Source organism: Mytilus trossulus, chromosome 10 (assembly GCF_036588685.1).
Source record: "Mytilus trossulus isolate FHL-02 chromosome 10, PNRI_Mtr1.1.1.hap1, whole genome shotgun sequence".
NCBI lineage: Eukaryota > Metazoa > Mollusca > Bivalvia > Mytilida > Mytilidae > Mytilus > Mytilus trossulus.
The window spans coordinates 24,718,784-24,743,041 of record NC_086382.1 but is presented as its reverse complement, the minus strand read 5'-3'; the positions used below and the strand labels follow the sequence as shown (position 1 = coordinate 24,743,041).

Sequence of the window (24,258 nt, the reverse complement as noted above, 5' to 3'; positions counted from 1 at the left end):
ACGTTGTGATATTTTTTCATGATTTAAAGTATTTATTACCTATATATATGAAAGTGTTTTTAAATTTGAATCGCACCATTTCCGATGCGTAAAACTTTCGAGGGCTACGCTACTGAGAACTGTGTAGTTGTTCGTTCATTAAAATTAATTTCATTTATATATCATTTGTATTTAAATATGGCAGCTATTTGGTGATGAAGGTTGAAATATATAATATAAATGACTTTATACATACTTAATACATGAAATTGATACTACGAAATCGAATTATGGTTTTCAGGACTAATTCGCCGGGTTATTACGTGTAATATCTTTTCCCCTGAATTTTAGACTTGACTTGTTAGGATTATTTGCCTTATGCCTGTAAATATAATTTAATTTTTTAGCGTGCATTTTGTCAGTCTTGCTTTAATCATTCTGAGTCTTTATCCTGTTAATATAGAACACAAATGTCATATTTTCGAAAAAGATACTCATTTTGTTTAAAAAGATCATCTATAAATCCTTTGCAAAAGGAGTAATATTCCTGCATATAAAAAAACATTTCTTAATTTCAAAAACAATGGCATTAGATTTAATTTTCTTCGTTGACCAATCGTAGAAATTCGTTTCTATTCGCTTATTAAATTTTTCAATAGTATCGGGATATTTTACCATTCAAGATCGTTTTCGTACCCAAAAGAGAATAAAGTAATTTGATCAAGCATTCTCTGTTTTTATTTCACTAAAAAAATACACGAAGGTACAAAAACATGCTCTGTTGTGTAGCCCTCCCTCAAACGTAATGCAAATAGTTATTAAATATGTGTCAAAGGTACCAGGATCATAATGTAATACACCAAACGTACGATTCGTTTACATATGACTCATCAGTGGCGCTCACATCAATATAGTTATAAAGCCAAACAAGTACAAAGTTAGAGAGCATTGAGGACCCAAAATTCAAAAAAAAAGTTTTATTACCAAGATATTTATATAAATGACCGTATAATTGATATTTATGTCAACACCGAAGTGCTGACAGCTGGGCTGGTGGTACCCTCGGGAGCACAACGTCAACCAGCAATGACAATAACCCACATCTTATTACATTTATGGGTCGGTTTTTGAAGACAAAAGTAGATTACGATTGTCTCCCGCCATCGTACCTGTAAATGGGCGGATCTGACTATTTTTAACAGGGGGTCCCAACTCAGGATATGGACTGTTCCAACTATACGTTTTCATTCTAATGCATTAATCGTCAAAAAATGGGTGTTTGTATATATAACTGCCAGATCCCCTTTTTGATCCGCCACTGCAGTTGCTATTGGGTATATTGTGATATTTTTGGGATGACAGCTTTTATTTTCTTTCCCAGATAACTTTTTTCTGTAATGCCAGGCAACAGGAGTTATCTCTTATCATGAATAACAAATTGGTTCCACTGTGAAATTGTTATAATACTAAGAAAAATACTTATAGCCTTTTAATATTGTTACAAAAAAAAGAGTTAGCAAAATAACTGATCTATAATACTAATTATAATCACAGGGTTGACACTGCTTACTTCAATCATTGTCAAATTGTTCCCTATTTAAGTATTTTAAACAGTAAGACTGTCTAAGATAACAATACGAATACTAAAAATCTGGACTTAAAATAAGGCGTGTAGGTACAGTTTAACATGTGTTAGCTGGCATGACGTAAAACAGCAAATCAAAGATTTCAACTTCGTTTATAACTAATATAGGACAATGTTGTTGATTAAAAAATACTGCATTCTGGACCTTTTGTTTTCCAAATAATTAATATTACCAATAATTGATAAGTTTCGAGTCGACGGGTAAAAGCAGAACGATTTGAAAGCGGAGAAAAATGTGTATCTTATAATCGGCATGACTTTATCAGTTGACAATACCAATACTAAAATAAGGCTTACGCATAGTTATATACTTTAGTTCAGTCACGGACCCGCGATATCACGGGTGTGTTCTAGTATCTTTAAAACACAGAAGCATTTGAATTGTTTTTTACATTTTTTGGTTTATGCGATAAAAGTAAAATTTTCATTTATTAAGAATGTGATTAGTAACATTTTTGATTAAGCAGGTGCTTGGTCATTTCTCAATGGAAAGGAAAACTTACGTAAATGATACTTTGCTGTGATTGGTCAAATGAGAAACAGTTTCTTCCAAATACCAAAAATCGTTTTAACGGTAATTAAGTCAGTATATATAATTATGTTTAGAGATTGTTATAATAAAACAACTTTGTGTGTCAGTATTGACAAAAGAAAAAAAGCGACTGTGTTACTTCACAAAATAATAGTATTCTCAAAACGTTTAAACTCTGCATAAATTTTCGATATTATTTCTTCATGGACAGAGAAAAAAATATAACAGCCATTCCTTTTGAAATATTAGGAAAATCAGTTTTTCTCGTTAAAATCGTTTCTAGTAAAATAACCTGGTATCATGATTCACAGTTCAACAGTAGAGCCCGGTAGAGTACAACGACATTTTTACGATATTCGATGCATTCCTCCTTTTTCACCTAACAAGTAGACAATTCCATTCTCAATTATATTGTATATGGCGAAGGAAAGTGTCCTTTATTGAAATATAGCAGAACATGTTAAGCTTAACGGGAATAAGTTGAAAACTATTTATGATTCACACAAATACCAAATTTAGATAAATATCGTCATATTAAAACCGTTCTAACTAAAACTTGTATATTCTCTCTCACTATTCTTAACAATCTCTGCAATTAAGACCTCTCAACTAAATAAAAAAATAAAAAATACTCCTATATGAACATTGAATATGTGTTTATGCCAGCTGCAACTATAAGACGTCCGTAGTTTATGCCCTACCAATCCTAGACTATACAGTCTAATAATGCAGTCTTAGGCGTAACAAATAACACCTGATATATTGTAAACGAGAAATTGAATTTGGATTGATTTTTTTTATTTTTGTTTACGTTAAAGTTCTCTTTATAATATTTAAAAAAAAACGTATGAGGGGGAAGATAATGTGTAAGAACAAAATAAAAGACATCAAAGAATATCTACCCACTAATAATCTACTTAAAATATTCACTGGATTTTTTTCAAATTGCAAAAGTACAGATCGATTTATCACCCACTCAATTTTTATTATAATTGTTTAAATTATTCAGCCTATGTCATTCATTTTATGAATTTGTTTTCGTTTTCATTATTTAAAAAACTATGTCATTAAAAGCCTCAAACCATGGTTAAGTACAAATCTTAATATACAAAGTATTTTATTTACCTACGACAGAAAAGTACAAAATACATCTGGTGTTATTAATAAATCCATTTATTAAAACAAAAACCATAAAATAAAAGCATATATTTTTTTACCATATTTTATTGACATACTAATTATACAATAGCAATTAAACACACATAGACAAAGATGATGTAATTTGTCGTTTCAGAATATTAAAGACTATCTGATTCAGATCTGATTTACTGGCAGATATTTAAAAACAAATAAAATTTCGTGTCTCATTGAAGTAACCAAATTGATTGGCATGGTTTTCGACGATTGAAATATTATAACTATCAAACATTTTTGAAAATGCCTATATATTGAATGTAGAAGTTGAGTTGTTAAAATGTTAAGCTTAAAAAAATGTGTCTATTTAACATTACAGTATTATTAGGTCTTTCCACTTTTCTGTGGAAAGACCTATTGTTTTTCTTCTGATTATTTTTTTTTCTTCCACCTAATTTTGTTCTTGCGATAAACATTTGTTTCGCAATATGTCGCTTAGATATTTTGTATATGATATCGAACAGTTTATGCGCTTTTGAAATTTACCCTGTGTAAACAGATACTTTTCTTTGTAGGAGTTATCTCCCCAAACACTGTTTTCCTTGTTATTGCATCTCCTTCGCAACCGTAAAAGATTATGACAAATTTATTTTACAAAATTGCTCGTTATATCCTTGGCATGATTTGTCCTATTTTGACCGAAGCGATATGACCGCTCCATATGAGAGTTATTTCCCCTTATGCATCTGATATAAGTGATATGAATTTCTATCTTATAAATCATAAGTGATAGAGACCTAGCATCTTTTGATTTGAGGTCCTTGGTCCCTAAAAATGAAAATTAGGTCAAGGTCAAAGGTCAAGGTCATATTCTAATATTTGAATTTGGCTTATTTTCACTTATATCCAAAGACTGTATAAGATATCAACAAATTATTTTTACTAAATTGTTAGTTGCGACATGTCGTAAGATGTAAATTTTGATTGCAAGCGTACGCTGAATGTAAAAGGGAGTTTTCTCCCCTCTTGTATTTAAAAATACGCATTTGGTGATATAACTCATTAACTAAATATAATTAAGACCTATGGTCTTTTGATTTGAGGTCCTTGGTTTATGACCTTGAAATTGATCTCAAGGTCATAGCTTAATTTGACGTTCTAGATTTTGACCTTTGCTTTTATTCAATATGTGTACATGATAAAGATATACAACTTTTCGAAAAAGGTATCAAACCATTTAACCTTGAAAAAAACAACCGGAAATGACCTTTTCTAAACCGGAAGTAGCTATTTTTTGTACTTTATTAATATAAAAGTATATAGAACCAGATATTTTTGTAATTAGTGTCAAGTAAATATTCAAATATAATCGGAAGTAACATTTTTCAAACCGGAAGTAACAAATTATCTCCCTTATTTAAAAAAAATGTATGGAAACAATATATTTTTGGAATCAGCTTGACATTTTAAACTTAGTTTCACAACTTTTCATATCAAAATACATTGTTTTGATGGAAAGACCTTCAATTGTTCTCTGAACAATTGGTTTTTAATTATTATTATTATCGTTCCAGTAATTGAAAGACACTCCGTACTTATTTTTTTTTAGAATTCATTAGTGATAACCATCAATGGCGGAGAAAGTTTAGAACGAAAACATGTTCATGTTGAACAATTACTAGAACATAAACAAGAACGGCCTTTTAAGGGTAATTTTTATCATGCCAATAAACATGGTAACAGATAAAGGCCACATAAGTGTACCGCTGTTCAAAACTCAATAAATGATTGAGAGAAAACAAATCCGGGTTACAATCTTAAACCGAGGACAACACATCACCTATTAGAGAAAAAAAAACCCACAGAAACAACAGAAACACTGGAGTGCAACAAAAAACAAACGACAATGAAACAAACATAGAAACAAACTATAAGATAACAACAGCCATTTTCCTATCTTGAATAGGAGACCACAGAAAATCATGTCACACATTATTGTGACATCGATTCAGTAAGTTTTCGATCAAAAGTCTTACTGCCTAGTTTTACATCTGCACAAAATACCAATGTTCTAGTCTTTCTTCGAGATGTCATCTAAGACCTTCTACACATACGAAGAGGATGCTACAGCGGAACATTGGATCATAAGTAGTGGCCCTTATACTATACCTATATATTTATTCTGCAATCAGCCATTTATAATATACAGATAGTGTACTACACATTTAATACATTGAAACGGTAACAATCTGCATGTATCATACTTCTTTTGCGAAGCCAGCATAGTTATTTACGGTATATTGTGCTTCGTTTTGAATACTCTTGTTCAAGTATAGGCAAGGACACACATTTTTTGGTTCTACAGCAAAAAGTTATTTACTAAAACCCAAAATGGTAATTGACAGAAAAGCAAAATTTTTCTGAAAGTAGCATTTGCTACTCGGTGTGTGTAACACAAGTTTTAGTATGGTAACTCAGTTTAGAAACTAATTGATCAAGTATTGGTTTTAAGCGATCACTGGAAATATTTTATGTATTTTTTTTTATTTAGAATGCTTTACGTAGGTAGTGCAGAGCGTTTTGAAAATGAAGATGAGAAATTCACTGCCACTTAGTTTGGATAGAATATTAGATTTGCAATAGGTTACCTGCCATACTGTATTGACACAAGTGTACAGTTACACATGAGGGGGCAAAAATATTTTTGTCGAAATTTATGACTAGATCATTCATTCCTGATCTTTCGAAAGGATTATTATTAGACAAAATCGATCACTAACTTTTAAGCTACTTTAATAACAAAGACAGTATCAATTTTATTGTTCCAGATGTGTATTTCGACATTACATGTCTTGTATCTAATTCTTAAGGACAAAATTTCGAAAAATCCAAAACTAATTCAAAAGTTTAACTGTTTCCGGCTTATCATTTTTTCTCAAACCCAAAACCCTGTTAATGCAGCTAGTTCTGTTAAAAAAACCACGATCTCTAAGAATTCGGACTGTTTTATGATAAAAAGCATAAGTCAGATTATAATTGCAAATATCAGTAAGAACAATTGATACTGCATCATACATTTTAAGAATGAACTGTTTGATGTAAGTACCATAGAAAGAATGTTATAATACAGACCAATCTTATCTCAATTGTATTTTTAATAATACAAAAAATATGAACAGATATATCATGTTATGGAGGGGTATTTGCGAAAAATACAAGTCGAGGGACTTAAATTTCCCGAGCCGCTAGGCAAGGGAAATTTTGTCCCAAGACTTGTATTGTTTGCAAATACCTCTCCATAACATGATATATCTGTTTTATTACACCGAATAAATTTTAATTTAAACTCTCTGTACTAGGAAAAGGAAATATTTATTTGAGGAAAAGTACTGTCATAAAATATACCGCGGGAACTATACAGGTACGTATACGCGTTCGCGCTATCTTTATGTAACGTCATATCCAAAAAAAAAATGGCGGGAAGATGCTCGCGAGGGTAAAAAAGGAATATCCAAAATGGCAAAAACCATGGTATTTGAGGCATATTCACCGGCAGTGGTGAAAAACAGGCAGATTCGTTTCAAATGAGGAAAAAAAGTTAGAATATGCAAAAAATACAATGGCTATCAGCCAATCAAAAGCTGGCATTCTTATATAAGGTGTAATTATACAAAATATATGATCCTAAACATTTCCTGACTTCATCCTAACTAATGTAACAAAGTACGCATGTTCCGAAAATTAAATTGTAGTTCTTTTATAAATAACTGCACGAAATCCAGACTGTGTGTGACAGTCGTAATGTGAACATGTAAACACCATTGTCGCTATTTTTCCTGTGGATGTCCATTCCCTTTGTGGAAGAGTATTTCCAGTATAACCCGTGAAGATTCCCAAAGGTTGTCCGTTATATATCTTATATAAAAAGAACAATAAGTAAAATTATATACATGTACAAGGATAAACAAATTAATGAAGAATGATACAATAACATCGTGCTTTTAAATCTAACCTATGAACACACCCTCCTTTGAACACCCAGACATATAGAAAGCTCATAGTTGGATGCACAAATAATAATGATAATAAGATAATAATAATAATCTTATTTATTATTGTGTCACATATTGGCTGACATCCATGTTATATTATAACATTAAAATATGCATAGAACAATCAATACCCAACCATATCAATATTGAGACACGTTTAGTCATACAACAAAGGAAAATAAAGGTACAATGAAACATACATTTGTATATTGACAACTGTTACATAAATAAAATGATACAAGAACATAACGCGTAAAGTCTTTAGATAAGGACCATCTTATATTAATTGTGATGTAGACACTGCATATTTATAGATAACGTCTTGTCAATTTTCCGTGGTACTTTTTGAGAAAATTGACAAGACGTTCTTTGATAACACATAAGATGTAAAATGGTGTGCCAGTGCTGACGTTTTACTAGTGTTCATCGTTTCAGGTCATTTGTACATTGTGTAATAAATTTATATTGTATTTCAATTGTTCATCATCAATGACTTCGTTTATAGAAATAGTTAACACTTTTCCTCAACGCCTTGTTTTTTGTTTACACCACTACTAACCGTGTATTGAAATAAGCCAAGCCCACTAACCCTTTATGAAATATACACGGTCTCTGCGCGGAAGCTTTTAACCAATTATGTCCCTATAAATATATAGGAGGTCGGATAGAATATAAAATTATATTGATTTTTGAAACACATTGTTAAGTAGAATGATATCATCCTATTAACCAATAAGATCATGTATTTAACCATGTATAATTATAACATTTGTTCAACTGATGATATAGTTGTTGTTGTTTTCTCTTGTAGAATGGCAGAAATTGTTTAGTAAGACGAAACGGTATTGCATTTTTCTGTAGAAACAGTACTTCCGTTTTGCCAAAATTGTAGCTGGAAGCTCGAATATGTTATGGAATGATGCATGTTTATTTTGATACCATTGTCCGTTTAAAATGTGTAATGCGTTTTTCTATCACACTTGGTGAAAAATAAACATACTTTTACATCTTCTCCAGCAGAGAGTACAAAATCAGTAAACTTGATTCTGACAGTGTTTCCATCACCAACATTAATATTCCATGTTTTAGGACTTTGGATATTGTATTCTAACGGATATCCGTGTGATGTTATCGCTTCATAAAATTCATCTAAAAGTAATAAAAATTGAAAAATATCATAGTTAAAAATTTATTAACGTTACCAATACAATAACAGTAATATATTAACAGCAAAGAGGTTGGTTTGATAAAAATTGAGAAAGGAAATGGTGAATGTGTCAAAGCGACATCAACCCGACGATAGAGCAGACAACAGCCGGAGACCACCAGGTCTTCAATGTAGCGAGAAACTCCTGCATCCGAAGGCGTCCTTCAGCTGACCCCTTAAAACAATAGGTATACTAGTACAGTGATAGTGGACGTCATACTAAACTCCGAATTTTGCACAAGAAACTAAAATTAAAATTCACACAAAACTAACAAAGGCCAGAGGCTCCTTACTTGGGACAGGCGCAAAATTGCGGCGGGGTTAAACATGTTTATGAGATATCAACCCGCCCCTTAGCCAGAATTAGTAGTGCTTTTGCTTATTAATATTCATAATATGTAAATGAGAATTGTACCACGTGATTATAGTTTGACCTAGACTGGCTTGATATCGTTAAAATCTTTAAAACACGGATATCATAAGTTGCCCGTCACAGAGTCCTTGTTTATAATCATTTTGATATTTCCGTAAAGTTGTCAGGCGGTCAAAATCAAAGCATTGAACGCGAATTAAGTGAATTTTTCGTGTTCTCGTGAGTTTATTCTTCTTAAAATATTGGCATTTTAACTTTACGTGGGAACTTAGAGTTCAACAACTACACATACAAGGTTTGGTTTATTATTTTGTCATCCAAGTTTCCAATTTCACCCCGGCAACTTGTTTTTCTAATGACCTTGTTAGCCAATTTTCAACACGAAGTTTAAAAATTTGACGTTTCAGCCATTTAAGCCTGTATTTTATACTGCAATGTTAAAAGCCTCTCGCTTCGATTTTCAAAATAGCTCAGGAACCTTGATTTCTGCAACGACAGTCATTATGTTGTGTTTAAATGGTGTATATTGTTGTATATATTTATTTTCTGCCCCAGCAACCTGTCTATCACTAAAATTAAAGTTAAAATAGACATTTTTTCAAAAATCCCTATCATTTCAATATAATTTCCGTGACCCGTATCCGATTTTATGAGTATAATATTCAAATGAGCAAAGTGGCGTTGATTTCAGGATATGCCCTACATCTCTAGCCAATGTAGAAAAATAAACAATTAAGATAAGGCGAAACCCAACATCCACGGCTTCCCTTTTCATCTTCACACAATTACTATCATTGTTTTCATAGAACATTGCAAGGTTCATGTTGGGAAACTTATCGAAATATATTGGTTTCACTAATGTCCTGCAATAATTATATCATATAATCTATAATTATGTTTAAGAAATTATTAAGTGTGTACTATATATGCTATTTATAAATTTTATATGTTTGCAATCAATCCTACACTAATATAGCGTTTCGGCGGTATTTTTTATGATACATAAAATATTGTTATATAGGTCCGCCATCATCAGGGATCATTGTCCTATATATTTAAAAAATATGATTTCTTTACCTTGGTTGATGAATATCTGATAATTTTTTGTGCCTTTTATAAGCAATTATCGGTGTTTTTGTGAATACTTCATTGCAAACCACATTATCTCTTAGGAGATGCCAATGTTTTAAAAGGTGTTTCCGTAATTTGCTTATGAAAGGATTATATTTAGTTGCCATATGATTACAAGAGGAATTTCCTCTTTACGTTTCCCTTTCTTAGTTGAAAACAAATGTTTTCTCTCTTTGGTTAAGGCATCATTGAAGCTAGACATGATTTCAGTGTCAGTGTCAGTGTAACCCCTATTTATCAAATTCTGTTTGAACTTTAAGAGAATTTCTCTAAGGTCATTATCAATGTTTGTTTATCTTCTGTAACGAATTACTTCTCCCCGGATAAATGCTTTAAACACGTGCTCCTTATGAGAGCTATCTCTGTGCAAATATAGAAAAGAATTCGTAGGTTTGAAGTGGAGAAACAGATTTCACCAAGAAATCTCGTGTAATATGATATTTATCCACTCTCGACAGTTAAATTATCAATTGTAAAGTCCTCGCCGAGGCAGCTCGGACTTTAAATTTGAAAATTTAACTGTCTCGAGTGGATAAATATCATATTACACTCGATGCAGTGGTAGCATCTATATATATGCAATGAAATGTTATGTAAATTTTTTTCTATAGTTCTGGACAGGATAAAACTTTATTCATGCTAAATATGTCTTTATTTGAAACAAAGATAAATTCTGCAAATGGGTCGTATATCAAAGACAGTGATGCTCGAATCAAAAAAGTTAAAAAGACAAAATAAAGTTCGAAGTTGAAGAGCATTAAAATTTATCGTCCTTTTCAAATTTATAATAGAAAACTTTTCTGATAAAGTTAAAATAGTTTGAATGTATATGCTTTCCATTTGATTTATGGTATATTTGCATATAAGTTTACCTCACCTTGACAACGACTGCCTTCTGTTCCATTTGGACATACGCAGGCGTAATTTTTGCCTGATTCATAACAAGAACCAGAATGAAGACAGGGATTTGATAAACATGATGTATGTTCTGAAATTATATAAATATAATACCAATGAAATTGCATATATCATAGACATACTTGTTTGTCCTTCTGTGTCTTGTTTATCTTTCTCGTAAGAGTTATACGTAAAATAGGTTTGAAAAAAAAAATGTTGTTACAAATTCAAGTCAGTTACATAGACGTTAGCATATCAATTTATTTATTTCTAAACAAAACTGAAAACGCATGATTACCACAACTAACCTAGTCGGCATCTTCTGCAACAGTCATATAACATAGAGTCAAGAAGAACGTTGATGATGATATAAAAAGAAGATGTGGTATGATTGTCAATGTGACAACTCTCAACAAGAGATCAAATGACATAGAAATGTTACAATTATTGTTCCCACTTGGGTTGTTCAACAATGAGCAAAGCTCATTCCGCATAGTCAGCTATAAAAGGCCCCGAAATGACTATGTAAAACAATTCAAGCGAGAAATATAGCGGACTAATTTATGTGTTATGAGGTTTGCTTGTAAGCACAAACATTGTATCAAATTTGATGCATCCGTTGTATTATTTTAATACATATAGCGGACTAATTTATGTGTTATGAGGTTTGCTTGTAAGCACAAACATTGTATCAAATTTGATGCATCCGTTGTATTATTTTAATATATTCTCATCGAATAACCAAAAGAAAAGTGTAAGAACAAAAATGTAGTTATGCGACACTTTTTTGTTTTCATTCAAAGTTAAAGTATATGTATGTCTAGGGGAGAAAACATTATGTAAATATAACAATTTTTTAATCAAATATGAAAAATGTATATATGACTTGAATGCCGAGCTTATAGAAATCGTTGAAAAGTGCACACGCGTAAAAAATCAATGTTTTAACATAAAGATCAAACGTGTATTTGTAAAGATAGAAAAAAAATCGGCGTTTAGAATTGAAATGTTAACATGGAAAAATCAAGTTTTGAATAGAAGTTCTTTACATTTTCATAAATCGTGTATCAATATATTTTCACTAGGAGGCTCGCGGGTATAAAATTAAAAAAACATAAATTTTTATTTTTCATTACAAATTTTATTAATTACCTTTAGCATGTTTAGTAGTTGTAACTTTATCATATGGTACAAAAAATATTCCAAAAAATCAATTCCTGGTGGCCCCAGGTGACTTTTAAAATGTAGATATCATTGAATTTTAGCGATTACTGTAATTTAGTTATTTTCTATTTCGATATTACCTCTTTTTCTCCTATCAGTTCGACAGAAAATTAGTACTTTTACAAAAATGTATGATTCTTTCGAAGGCAGATTGTGAGCGTAAATGGACGGTGACCCTATTTGTTTATTTCATTTTTCTAATAATTATAAGATAAATTTAATTTATAGAAACATATAGCGAAATCCAATATTAAATTAAAAAAAATGATTTAGACACGCGAGAAAGATATGATTTTGCAGGGGTGTAGTTTTAGATAGTTAAAATAAATGTTTAAAACAATGATACGGAGATAAAATACTTGTATCGCCTACTTCAATATTCATTTGTTGAGATAGAATCAATCGAAGGTGTTAAGTAATAAAAAGATGTCAAGGGATAATTTAAATCTAAAAGCTACAAATTTAAAGATTTCATTACAAACATAATCGTTTGAAAATTGCCGATATAATACCTAGACTGTTAGCCACACCACTTCTTTAACTTATCAAGTATAACAGTCTTAAGTATGATACAATACATGCGTTTTTGTCTACCCATGCAATCCGTGTCACCAATGACGCTGGATTCTAGACAGTTTTAAGGTCACACCAAATTGAAGAACAAATAAACTTGAATTCGTTTTTTGATTGAGTTAAGTCTGCCAATTGATATTTTATCGTATGTTTTTCTATGTTGTGATGTTATGCTATTGTTTCAAAAAAAGGGAGAAGGTTTGGGCCCATTAAAACGTTTAATCCCGCTGCAAATGTTTGCACCTGTCCTAAGTCAGGAATCTGATGTACAGTAGTTGTCGTTTGTTTATGTAATATATACGTGTTTCTCGTTTCTCGTTTTGTTTATATAGATTAGACCGTTGGTTTTCCCGTTTGAATGGTTTTACACTAGTAATTTTGGGGCCCTTTATAGCTTGTTGTTCGGTGTGAGCCAAGGCTCCGTGTTGAAGGCCGTACTTTAACCTATAATGGTTTAAATTGTTATTTGGATGGAGAGTTGTCTCATTGGCACTCACACCACATCTTCCTATATCTATTGAAAATCCCTAATACAACTAATGTTAATGTAATATATATCTTTGGATACAACACGCTACGTACATGTATCGAATGATTTCAAAATGTGCAGACTAGAAATATATTAAAACGAATTGTATCGCTTATGATAATGTGATTTTTATATTGATACTACAGAAATTTGCGGTTGCCAAAAAATATGACTGTTCTCTGACCCAAAAGATGCAGGTGTTCTTAATCAAGTTGTTGGTGCTTTGTGGTTTTTAAGTTCACATTTGGTGACAAATGTGTGTTTTGTTAATGTGGAATAAAAAAAAACGCATGAACAGACATATCAAACTCCAAGGTAAATTCTAGAAAAGAGGATGTCTCTTAACAAAAATTGAATATGACTTTTGACTGTTTCAATCAACGAGTGATAAACGACTGTTATATTCTTGACTTAGTACAGGCATTTTTCTGAAAAAAATTGTTGGTAACATCTTGTTATATAGCTAACTTAACGTTCTACTTAAAAGAGTTGTTTATAGTTCTGTTGTATTAACAATATTTAGAAAGCAGCATTCAAGTCTTGGTTTGATAATAATTTGGACCCAGGCGCACAACTGTGTAAACATATAAAAAAGAAGATGTGGTATGATTGCCAATGGGACAACTATCCACAAAAGACCAAAATGACACAAACACATTAACAACTATAGGTCATCGCACGGCCTTCAACAATGAGCAAAGCCCATACAGCATAGTCAGCTATAAAAGGCCTCGATAAGACAATGTAAAACAATTCGTCAAATTCATCTATGGTCAATGATGTCGTAAACATTGCTGGGGATAAATTACTTTTTAATATACTAACGTTGTGTTTTCTTTTCTGAACATTTATCTTTTGTTGAAAAGAAAGTGACAATAATTGTCAGAACTATTGTGATCACAAAGCCACTTATAAATAGTAGCAACCGCCATGGAACACGGTTCGTTTTAAGCCAAGAATTAACTTGATTGGACCCTTTGTTGGTTATATTGAGTGCAATGTTAACATTAGTTTTCCGGTGACTTCTTGTAGGATTCGGGTTTACTTCCTCATACTCGGATTGTTCCTCAGTGCTTACACAGTCTTTGTATCCTGCATCACCGCCTGTTTTCCTTTCATGAATCCTTTTATTAACCTTTACTTTAGGATTTGTCTTTGACATCCCAACCAGAGTCCGTTTTCTTTTTGTCTGCTTTTAACAAAAATTGACAGCATAACTATGTGCAATATATGCTGGTTTTAAAATATCAATAACAAAGATATTAATCAAATAATATAATGTAATATAATGTAATATAAAAGATTTGAATAAAAATATAAGAAAATAAAGGAAACGACTTGATAACAGTACGTGTTTTACAAAGAAACATCTACAGGTCCAAATGTTATTGTTAAAAATAACAGCTCCCCCTTAAAAAAATATCATTCTGTAGTTGAATTACATGTACGTTTCATAAGAATCCGTAGTTATGATTGGATGGCAACAATTGTGAGGTTATGTATAAACAAATAGTCCGACTGTGTTTCTTGATTTTTATAAACTTATTTCACGTGCTGTAAATGCAATTTTGCACATATTTTTCGAATGAAGTAAACCCTTTTGCGCTGCATACAAAACGTGCTTCTGCATATAAGCTAGTAAAACTCTTATAAATATTAAAAAAAAAAATTTAATTTTTTAATATCATCACTTAAAAACTTTATATTCGTACACTGTAAACCATCTTATTTTCGTTGATATACTATACGAATATATCTCTTTTTGACATTTTTGCGACGATTTATGATTTTTCTCTATAAACATCACTACACCCAATCAAGAGTCTGTAATTCATTCAGTGGTCATAGAATAAACAAAATAAATGTCATTTCCAGTTTAGAATGATATTTTGTTTGGAAATACACATTTGATTAAGATATAGATCATGAATATGGGTTGGTATGGGAAATTCTAAATATGTTGAAGTGTATACTTGAATATTAATTTGTAGAATGTTGACACATTTTCCTGTTTCCTGTTTTGTGAGATTTCATGATACAAAACTTAAGATTTTAACTTAAAGTATCAATTTCGTTTTAAACACACAAAAAAAAAACGATGTATTTAACCGAACCTCATAACCACTTTTATCTACGATAGGATAGACCACAAGGGCAGGCCGGCTACAAACTTTCATCTCGGCAACCAGTCAGTGTTCTACTAACTATGAAATAACTTATCATTAACTTCCGAACAAATTAAAAATAGTAGTGTTGATATATGTTGATGTGTGGTAAACAGTATCATGTTGATATCTTACGTGTTTGTTTGGTTGACAGTTATCTACTCTTTACACTACACCTGCAAATTACCCATCAAATCGCTTGCTTTCCTATTTAATTACTTTGTCGTTTGAAATATCTGAAGGCACAAATATTTGCTAACACTGATTTAAAGCCATCTTCCCAAATGATAAAGGTAAAAATGCTAAATATACTTACTGTGTGATAAGGTATTGAAGCCGTAAACTTTCTCATTGACAACATTTATGTACGTTGTCGCTACAAAGTTTATCAGTAGGCCGTAAGCATACCTATTGACACTAACTGTGCCCCTTTATAAGCAGACTATATGTACTACTGTTAATCACAGTTGGTGGCCAACCAAGTAAAGACACATATGCATTGCATTTTTGATACATTCAACAGCAAAAACCTTTATCTTATTAATTTTTTTTTTGTTTAATATTCAAGAACTTTCTACATACACTGTGTACATTCACCTCAAAAAACGTATTCTAAATAGATAAGATTAAAACAGTAATAACTGTTCTTTCTGCGATTTAGATATCTCAGTTTCACGGTCACATGACTGAAGTATGTCTTCGGGCTCATAACAAAATAACGTCAGCCAATCAGAATGTTGACATTGGAAACACTATACAAACATTTGCAAAACTAAAGATTTTTTGGTAAAGTATAGGTTTTTTTCTTCTTTGAACCTTATTTTTCTTTTGCACCATCTCAAAGTGATTACATGTATATATATATATCAACTCGTTCGCAATGACCGTGTCTGGAATTTTAATGAACGTAATCTATGCAATACAGATCAATTATTTAGTCAAGGATTCTGTGACACAATCTAAATTATATTACATTTACTAAATTATTGCATAGACACTAGAGTTTGGTTTAAAAGTTTTGCTCAACTGTAGAAGAATCCTCCACATTCATTTTTTTACTGTTTTGTAGTTAACCAAGCCCGCCAAAAAATTAATCGATCTTATAGATAAATCATGTTAAAAAGGGGGCCAATTCAACCCTGTTATGAGTTTTGTTTAGGAGTTTGGCGTATACGAACAGGTTAAACCACGCTGCATTCTGTATATGCCTGTTCCAAGTCAAGGGCCTGTAATCTAGTGATATTCGTTTGTGCTGAATGTCATATTTTCCGTCATAATGGTGTATTTAAATGTGAACTTATTTTTTCTCGTTTAAACTGTTTTCACATTTTCATTTCGGCACGTTTTATAGCTTACTTTAGGTTGTGGTTTTGCCCTACTGTTTAAGGCTGTACGCTGACATATGGTTGTTAACCTTATGTTAACATTATGTATTTGGTGTCTTGTGGAGATTTGTCAATCATATTTATCAACATAGTAAACGGATTTCCAAAAGAAAATACAAGTAATTACATTAAGCACACTTAATCGTTTAAACACCTACTTTTAGACTGAACAATGATGAGGCGTGGTTATGCGTCAGGAATTTTCTTTTGATTTGAATCATCAGATACCATGTTACATACAGTTTTACATAATAAACCGACGAAACGCGCGTCTGGCGTATTAAATTATAATCCTGGTACCATTGATAACTTTTTACATGATAAACCAATATACTTTTTCGGAAAAATACAAAAACAACTTACTTGGAAAATTGCTTTTAGTAATTTAGCTCATAGTTTTTGTGCAATACATCTATGCATCTTCTGCAGGTGTATTTCACTTCTGCTCACTAGGTTTTTTAAATACATGAATTAGACTCTAAAAGCCGTACAGGAAACTTTTCTTATTTTAATGTATCAAAGTGTGATTTTTTTATTTTGTTTAGATCTTTCAATGATATACAAATCTGTTCTGTATTTAGATTATTTCTATGAACACTGTTAAGCTTCCGATTCGACTTAGCTATCGTCATAGAAGATAAGTGTTTTGTACTTTTTATTAATAACTTTTCATATCCGTTTCATAAGAAACAAAAGGAGGAAAGGTTTTTAACAAAAGATTTACATATGTACTTCCAGTCAATTCTATTGTTTTCTCTCTACTTTTAATTTATACTTAAGTTATTGTTATATATAGCCTATGACCTGACAATGAAAGGGGTGATACTTGTATTAAAACAATAACCATATTTTCTTTGTAAAATTAAACATAAGTCATATATGTGTAAAATCAACCATTTATCAGTTGAAACAAATACTAACATATACTCTTTTATGTACATCTCCGAACTCATAAGACGAAGAATCTTTGACAACGCAATGACACAAACCGAATAACGACCAAAAAAGACGAACAAGTCAACAAACACTACATAGAACACATTTCGAAAAGATTGAGGATGAATGTGCTCCGAAATAGTTCACAGGTTTTGTTTTAAAGGTAAAAAAAACCAAACAAGACTTTACAAATTCGATTGAAGAGCCAATAATGTATACATTGTAAGCACCGAAAATGAAAAAGAGCAAAATTTTAGTTTCTTCACAATTTTAAATATATAAACGAGCATGTGACGTATAGTTGTTAATATCTGTGTCATTTTGGTCTCTTGTGGAGATATGTCTCACTTGCAATCATACCACATCTTTTTTTTATATGTAAAATAAAATTATTTTGAATTAATCTGAAAAATTGGTCAAAATTGTCATTTTCAACTTTCACCTTTTGGCTTTTTTTTGTTTTTACTTTTTTTTTAATACATTATGTTCATCATGTACATATCAACATACAGAAATTTTTGAAATTAAATTTTTGCATTTTTTTTAATCAATTATGTAAAAAAAAATACTGTTAAGAGACGACTTTTTTTTAAATCTCATGAATCCATTTAGAGTTAAAAGTGCGATTGTCCAGAAATGTGCAATACATGAATTTCTTTAGCAATAGTTCAGTTTTTGTCATATGTTGATGTGGTACATACGTGTTTCTCGTTTCTTGTTTATTTTATAGATTAATCTGGGTTTTTTTTGTTGTTTGAATGTTTTTTCACTAGTAATTTTTTATGCCTTTAATAGCTTGCTTGTCGATGAGAGACAAGGCCCCATGTTGATGACCGTAGTTCGACTTATAATGGTTTAATTTTAAATATTGTGACTTGGATGGAGAGTTTGCACTCATACCACATCTTCTTTCTATGTCAATTATCTTACAGTTAGTAAACAAATCTATATAATCTAGGTGTACAATTATGTTAAAAAAAGAAATAATGACATTAATTAAGTGTGTCATCTGCACCAGATATCTTACAGGTACATATTTTTTTTTTTAAATCTAAAAACCAAATAAATAAGGCAACAATCAATATTTCTTTTTCTTAATATATTCTAAAGAATAAAAAGAAGCTAATATGCAAATATAATAGTGTATACTTCTATTTCAGAAAAGTACCAAACAATTTCAATAGATGTGACTCTTTTCGCTTAAAAAATTTCTTCAGCATGTTTAATTTCTTCAAACGTAATCTTTGATGACAACCTCATTAAGTCTTCTGATTTACACGTTTATACCTTCTGAATCATCTGGAATGAATCAAGCAATCAAACTAGTTATCACAACTAGCATATGCTGAAGAAAAGAAAAAAAAATGATTCGAAATCTTATCAAACCTAATAACTCTACATTCAGCTCATTTTGAGATCCTAAATAAGCTAATCATAGATACCAGATGAATTCAAATTTGGTATTTGCACCAGTCACGCAAATTCTCCATCCAGGTCACAATATGTAAAATTAAACCATTATAAGTCGAACTACGGTCATCAACATGGGGCCTTGTCTCACATCGACAAGCAAGCTATTAAAGGCCTAAAAATAACTAGTGAAAAACCATTCAAACAGGAAAACCAACAGATTAATCTATAAAATAAACAAGAAACGAGAAACACGTATGTACCACATCAACTTATGACAAATACTGAACAGATTCCTGACTTAGAACAGGTGCATCAAAATGAAGCGGGTTTGAACGCTTTGATAGGTACCTACCTCAACCCTTATTACATTAAACATTGGTGTAACATCACAACATAGAAAGACACACAAATGACTCATCTTTTTCGAACAGCAGTACACTACTGTTGCCTGTTTTTTATTCATCAGTGACGCTCGAGTAAAAAAAGTAAAAAAGGCCAAATGAAGTACAAAGTTGAAGAGCATTGAGGACCACACATTCCTTAAATTTTCACCATATATAGCTCAGAAAATGTATTCCTGAGGTAGAAAATCCTTAGTATTTTAACAAATAGTTTATTTAATGTTTTATTGCAAAAGACGTATTGTTTCATGCGACTGTCAAACAAATTCATTAATGGCTATTAGATAACACCTGTTTGCTAAACGAGTTTAATTATTTATCATTACATTTCAATTGATATGGTCCAAATTATACAATTGATTAAAACAAAAAAAATGCTTTTTTCAAATGTTTCTAGTATGGAATTCCAACCACACCCATAGCTTAGCTAAGATGTTGTTGGTAAATCTTTCGGAATGTTGGATCTTCTCATAATTTGTTTTTACTTTTTTTGTCTACTTGATTTTAATTCTCAACTGGTTTAATCGTTTAAATTTTTATATAGTGTTTAAATAAATTACACATAGAGTATTTAATTATTCTGTCAGTTTATATATGCATGACTGTGTGCATGACACTGGGTGTATTATCTTAAAGCGACATTTGCAATACATATAATAATATGTATTGTAATTAGACCTTCTGAAATCGTTCTTATACAGTTGAATCGATTATCTACATGGCTCTTTAAAATGAATCAAACAAATTGTAAGAAGAAACGGCTTTTGTTTTCTAGTATTCATTTTTTTACATAAATAAGGCCGTTAGTTTTCTCGCTTGAATTGTATTACATTGTCTTATCTGGGCCTTTTATTGCTGACTATATGCGGTATGGGCTTTGCTCATTGTTGAAGGCCGTAGGGTGTGACCTATAATTGTTAATGTTTGTGTCATTTTGGTCTTTTGTGGATAGTTGTCTTATTGGCAATCATACCACATCTTCTTTTTTATATTCGTGTTGTATTTGCTATATATAGGCTTTAGTGTTTCAATATAGAAATATGTTGGAACAATTTATGTAAACTGCTTATCTCCCTTTGTTTTGTGTTATGTAATATGCTGAGTTCCCGGTTAAGTAATAAATGCTGTACCTTGAATTGTGTTTGTTTGTGTACCAGTATTCGGTTCATTTCGAGTGTTGATTGTTTATTGTGATATTGATATACTTGTGTTAAAGTTCTGGCCAAGAGAGATGATCTGCAATACTTAGTGTAAATGATAATAACGATGGTTAAGTTGTCTCTCTAGTCTCACAATTTTAATACAAACAACTGACATACTAACAAAATACGACACATTGTTAGTCGCTATTATAACAATATGTATCTATTAAAGCAGGGTAGATCTTAAATGACTTCAACTTTTTTTTATAAAGTATAGACTAAGCTTTATCGTAAAGAATGAATGAATTAACTTAGATTGATAAATAGTTACCTTTTTTAGACATATGCCTATAAACAGTTTGATTTTGATTTATTGTATCTGCCAAATTGCCATAATTCCGGTTCCCCATGTAGGTGAAAATTTCGAAAACCAGTAACCAACAGACCAAAGAAAGATGTGTCGTTTTAACAAAGGAAAAAATAAGTGGAGCATAATATTACCGCTGTTGTTCTACATATGGTATCAATGAAAATTCAGACGATTGAAAAAACCTATCACACAGCTTCTAACAAAACATTATACATATGGAGAAGATGTAACTTAATTTATAATAAAAACAGAACACATCTTGTAGATGTGGATATAAAAAAGAAGATGCGGTACGATTGCCAATGAGACAACTGTCCACAAGAGGTCAAAACGACACAGAAATTGACAAAATATAGGTCACCGTACTGCCACCAACAATAAGCAAAGGCCACAGCGCATAGTCAGCTATAAAAGGCCCCGGTATGACAATATAAAAAAATCAAACGAGAAAACTAACGGCCTTACAAAGGCCTAGAAGTGTTCATGATTCGTCTGTTGTCTGCTTTATGGTCTGGTTGTTTTCACTTTGACACATTCCCCATTTTCATTATCAATTTTATGATAAATGCACCACTCCAATAAAACATCATAAAGGTTGGAGCATTTAAAATTGTCAAGTCAAAGATAGGTATTAAAACGAGAAAACCCGGAAAAGAAACCAGAAACTGATGTTTAAATAAAATGTTTAATCAAGAATAAGATAAACAAAAACGATCCAGCGATTATTGCATGATGAAAAATACTGTGCGATTGAAATCTTGTAAATGAAACGTATGCTTTCTGAAAGTTATGGATGGCCATCATGCTAGAAGTTTTAATAAGCACATTTGTGATGTATGTACATGTATGTGTAATTCAGTTCATATTATTTCATATGTTCTTGATAATAATATGTTTTTCAGTTTCATTTCCTGTTTAGCCGAAGTGCATATGCGTGAAATATAAATTAAGTGAACTTGATGCAATTGTATTGAAAGAAACAATAATTGTTGTACACAAAACACATGAATTACTTAGAAATAAGAATATTTGGTATGAGGGTTATCGTGGTTAATAAGACAACATAATTTTAAACATGAAGAATTAAAAAATGTTACTATATGTCGGATGAGCATTGAGAGAAGAACAAACTAGGTTTAATTAAATATTGATAGGTCATGGATCCCCTTATATCTCGAGATATTTGATTTTTAAAATATGGCGGGAAAAAGCTGATTCGGTATTTTACCTTATTTTTGAATTGGTACTATTTTTGGTTTCAAATCAAAGCATGTTTATAGGAATTTTTTCTTGAATTGATAATACATCAATCAAAACATGATTTTTGTTAATCCACTGCTTTTAAAGCAGCTCAAGCCAAAAAATGTTAACATGAATTATGGTGATCTGCAGTATGTTAGGGTTATATATAACATATTAGATTTCTATGCCATATTTTCTAGGATTGATAAAAGAGCGCTTGCTATCGCGATCATCCCAAGTTTGTTGTGGGTTTCGCGTTGCATAGTACTTTTTCTTCTATGTTGTACTTTTCTTTGTCTGTTTGTCGCTTTGTCTCTTTAAACCATGGCGTTGTCTTTATTTCCGATTCATGAATTTTGATGGTCCTATGGTTTCTTTCGCACCTTTTTAACATTGTTTAACAACAACGACAAACCTTTTTGTTCTAAACGCTTCAAAAACACAAAAAAAAGGAGTCTATTTCTGAAACTAATGGAACATTGTTTATTTGATATAAGCAAAATATGAAAAAATGCATTACATTCATTCCATTAGATGAACAAACTAACATGATATTCAGATATAATATGATATTGAAACAGTAAACATTTAAACTTTATTTCATGTTTTTTTTAAGAGATAGTAAACTCGTAGAAGATAACAATGCTTGAAGATAATTTGTCAAGCGGTCAATTTGTAAAAGGTATATTTAGGAAATTACTATGGAACATTTTTTTTCTGTCATAATAATTAATTCTAGTGAAATTGATTCAACTAATACATGTATATATTTGTATTAAGGTATCCGAAGAAAGATTAGTAAATTATACTATATAGGTTTTTTAAAATTACATACTACTTAAACCCCTTATTTGGCATATGAGGACAAAAAAGGGGGGTCACTGTAACCAAGCTCTGTTGTTAACCTGAAATATTTTGCGGATTTTTATTTCATATTAAGAACTCTTAGATACCCCTACTCACAATCCTTGATAAAAATATAAATTATTATGCTTGTTGTTTATTGGCTAATTATGGGCCGAATACCTTAAGCATCACTAGCAGTACAAACTCGGCTACATGCATAAGTTTTTTTCAGTGATTTAACATTCGAGAAAAAAGACGACGGAATTGTGGTGACATATAGAACATATCGGTCGTAGTCTGTTAGAGTTATCTTCCCTGACGATACACTATCACAAAGTCGAGGAGCACGGAACGTGGACGATACAATGTTGATGACATGTTGTGAGCATATCAAGTATTGGACAATATGCATATTTACAAGACAACATCATAGTAAATAATGATTTTTCTCTAAACTCCATGCAATACATAGTCCTTTTTTCATATTATCGACTTTTTACTCCGGAATTAATCTTTTTTCGACAGGTTACCTTCTCTTTGGTAGGACATCCTAAAGTAAATTCAAGATTTAAATCGGTACAATTTTTAGGGCAAAGTAAATGTTTAAATGCTTTCTATACATGATTAAATCATTGTAAAATAGTAAATTACACCCCAAATTGCCCCGATTATAAATTTGATTTTAATTTTTTTGGAGGTGCTCGTAATTGAACGAGTAGTTATTAAACGAGTAGGTAACCTATCGAATACTTGTAGAACCCGGAGTCAAAAGTCAGTAATATGAAAATTATCGAATGAGTGTTGTTGTTTTCAGTATAATCAATCATTTATTCGAAAGAGTTTCTTGAACTCCTGTCGAATTACCGGTATTCTCCATGCATATATAAAAGGGTTGGATATGGAGTTCATCAAATATGGGATAAGGAGCAAAAGTCGAAATTGCTGTGTTAACGGTTCATTCGAAAATGCCTCTATCCAAAATGACGCTACAAAAGGTCCTGTTAATGCTATGGTTTGGAAAGCAATTATGATAGTAGTTAAAAATGCTCGGATCTCCCAGGACTTTTTCAGTTGTCTTCTTG

At 31.2% G+C, this 24,258-nt stretch overlaps 1 protein-coding gene across 3 annotated transcripts; it reads right to left on the bottom strand.

The window, feature by feature from the left end:
• Positions 1 to 6,622: 6,622 nt before the first annotated feature.
• LOC134686106 (uncharacterized) lies at positions 6,623 to 17,323 on the bottom strand. Of its 3 annotated transcripts, none has more exons than XM_063545780.1 (5): positions 17,190 to 17,323; positions 14,102 to 14,468; positions 10,931 to 11,041; positions 8,343 to 8,491; positions 6,623 to 7,205 (listed from the first exon to the last, which is right to left on the bottom strand). In XM_063545780.1, the coding sequence occupies exons 2-5, from the start codon at positions 14,436 to 14,438 to the stop codon at positions 7,032 to 7,034; spliced, it is 771 nt and encodes a 256-aa protein (XP_063401850.1). In that variant the 5' UTR covers positions 14,439 to 14,468; positions 17,190 to 17,323; the 3' UTR covers positions 6,623 to 7,031. The 3 variants fall into 3 exon arrangements, with proteins under 3 accessions (XP_063401850.1, XP_063401851.1, XP_063401853.1); XM_063545781.1 differs by having other exon boundaries at positions 14,102 to 14,465; XM_063545783.1 differs by lacking the exon at positions 6,623 to 7,205 and adding an exon at positions 7,519 to 7,984.
• Positions 17,324 to 24,258: the final 6,935 nt, after the last annotated feature.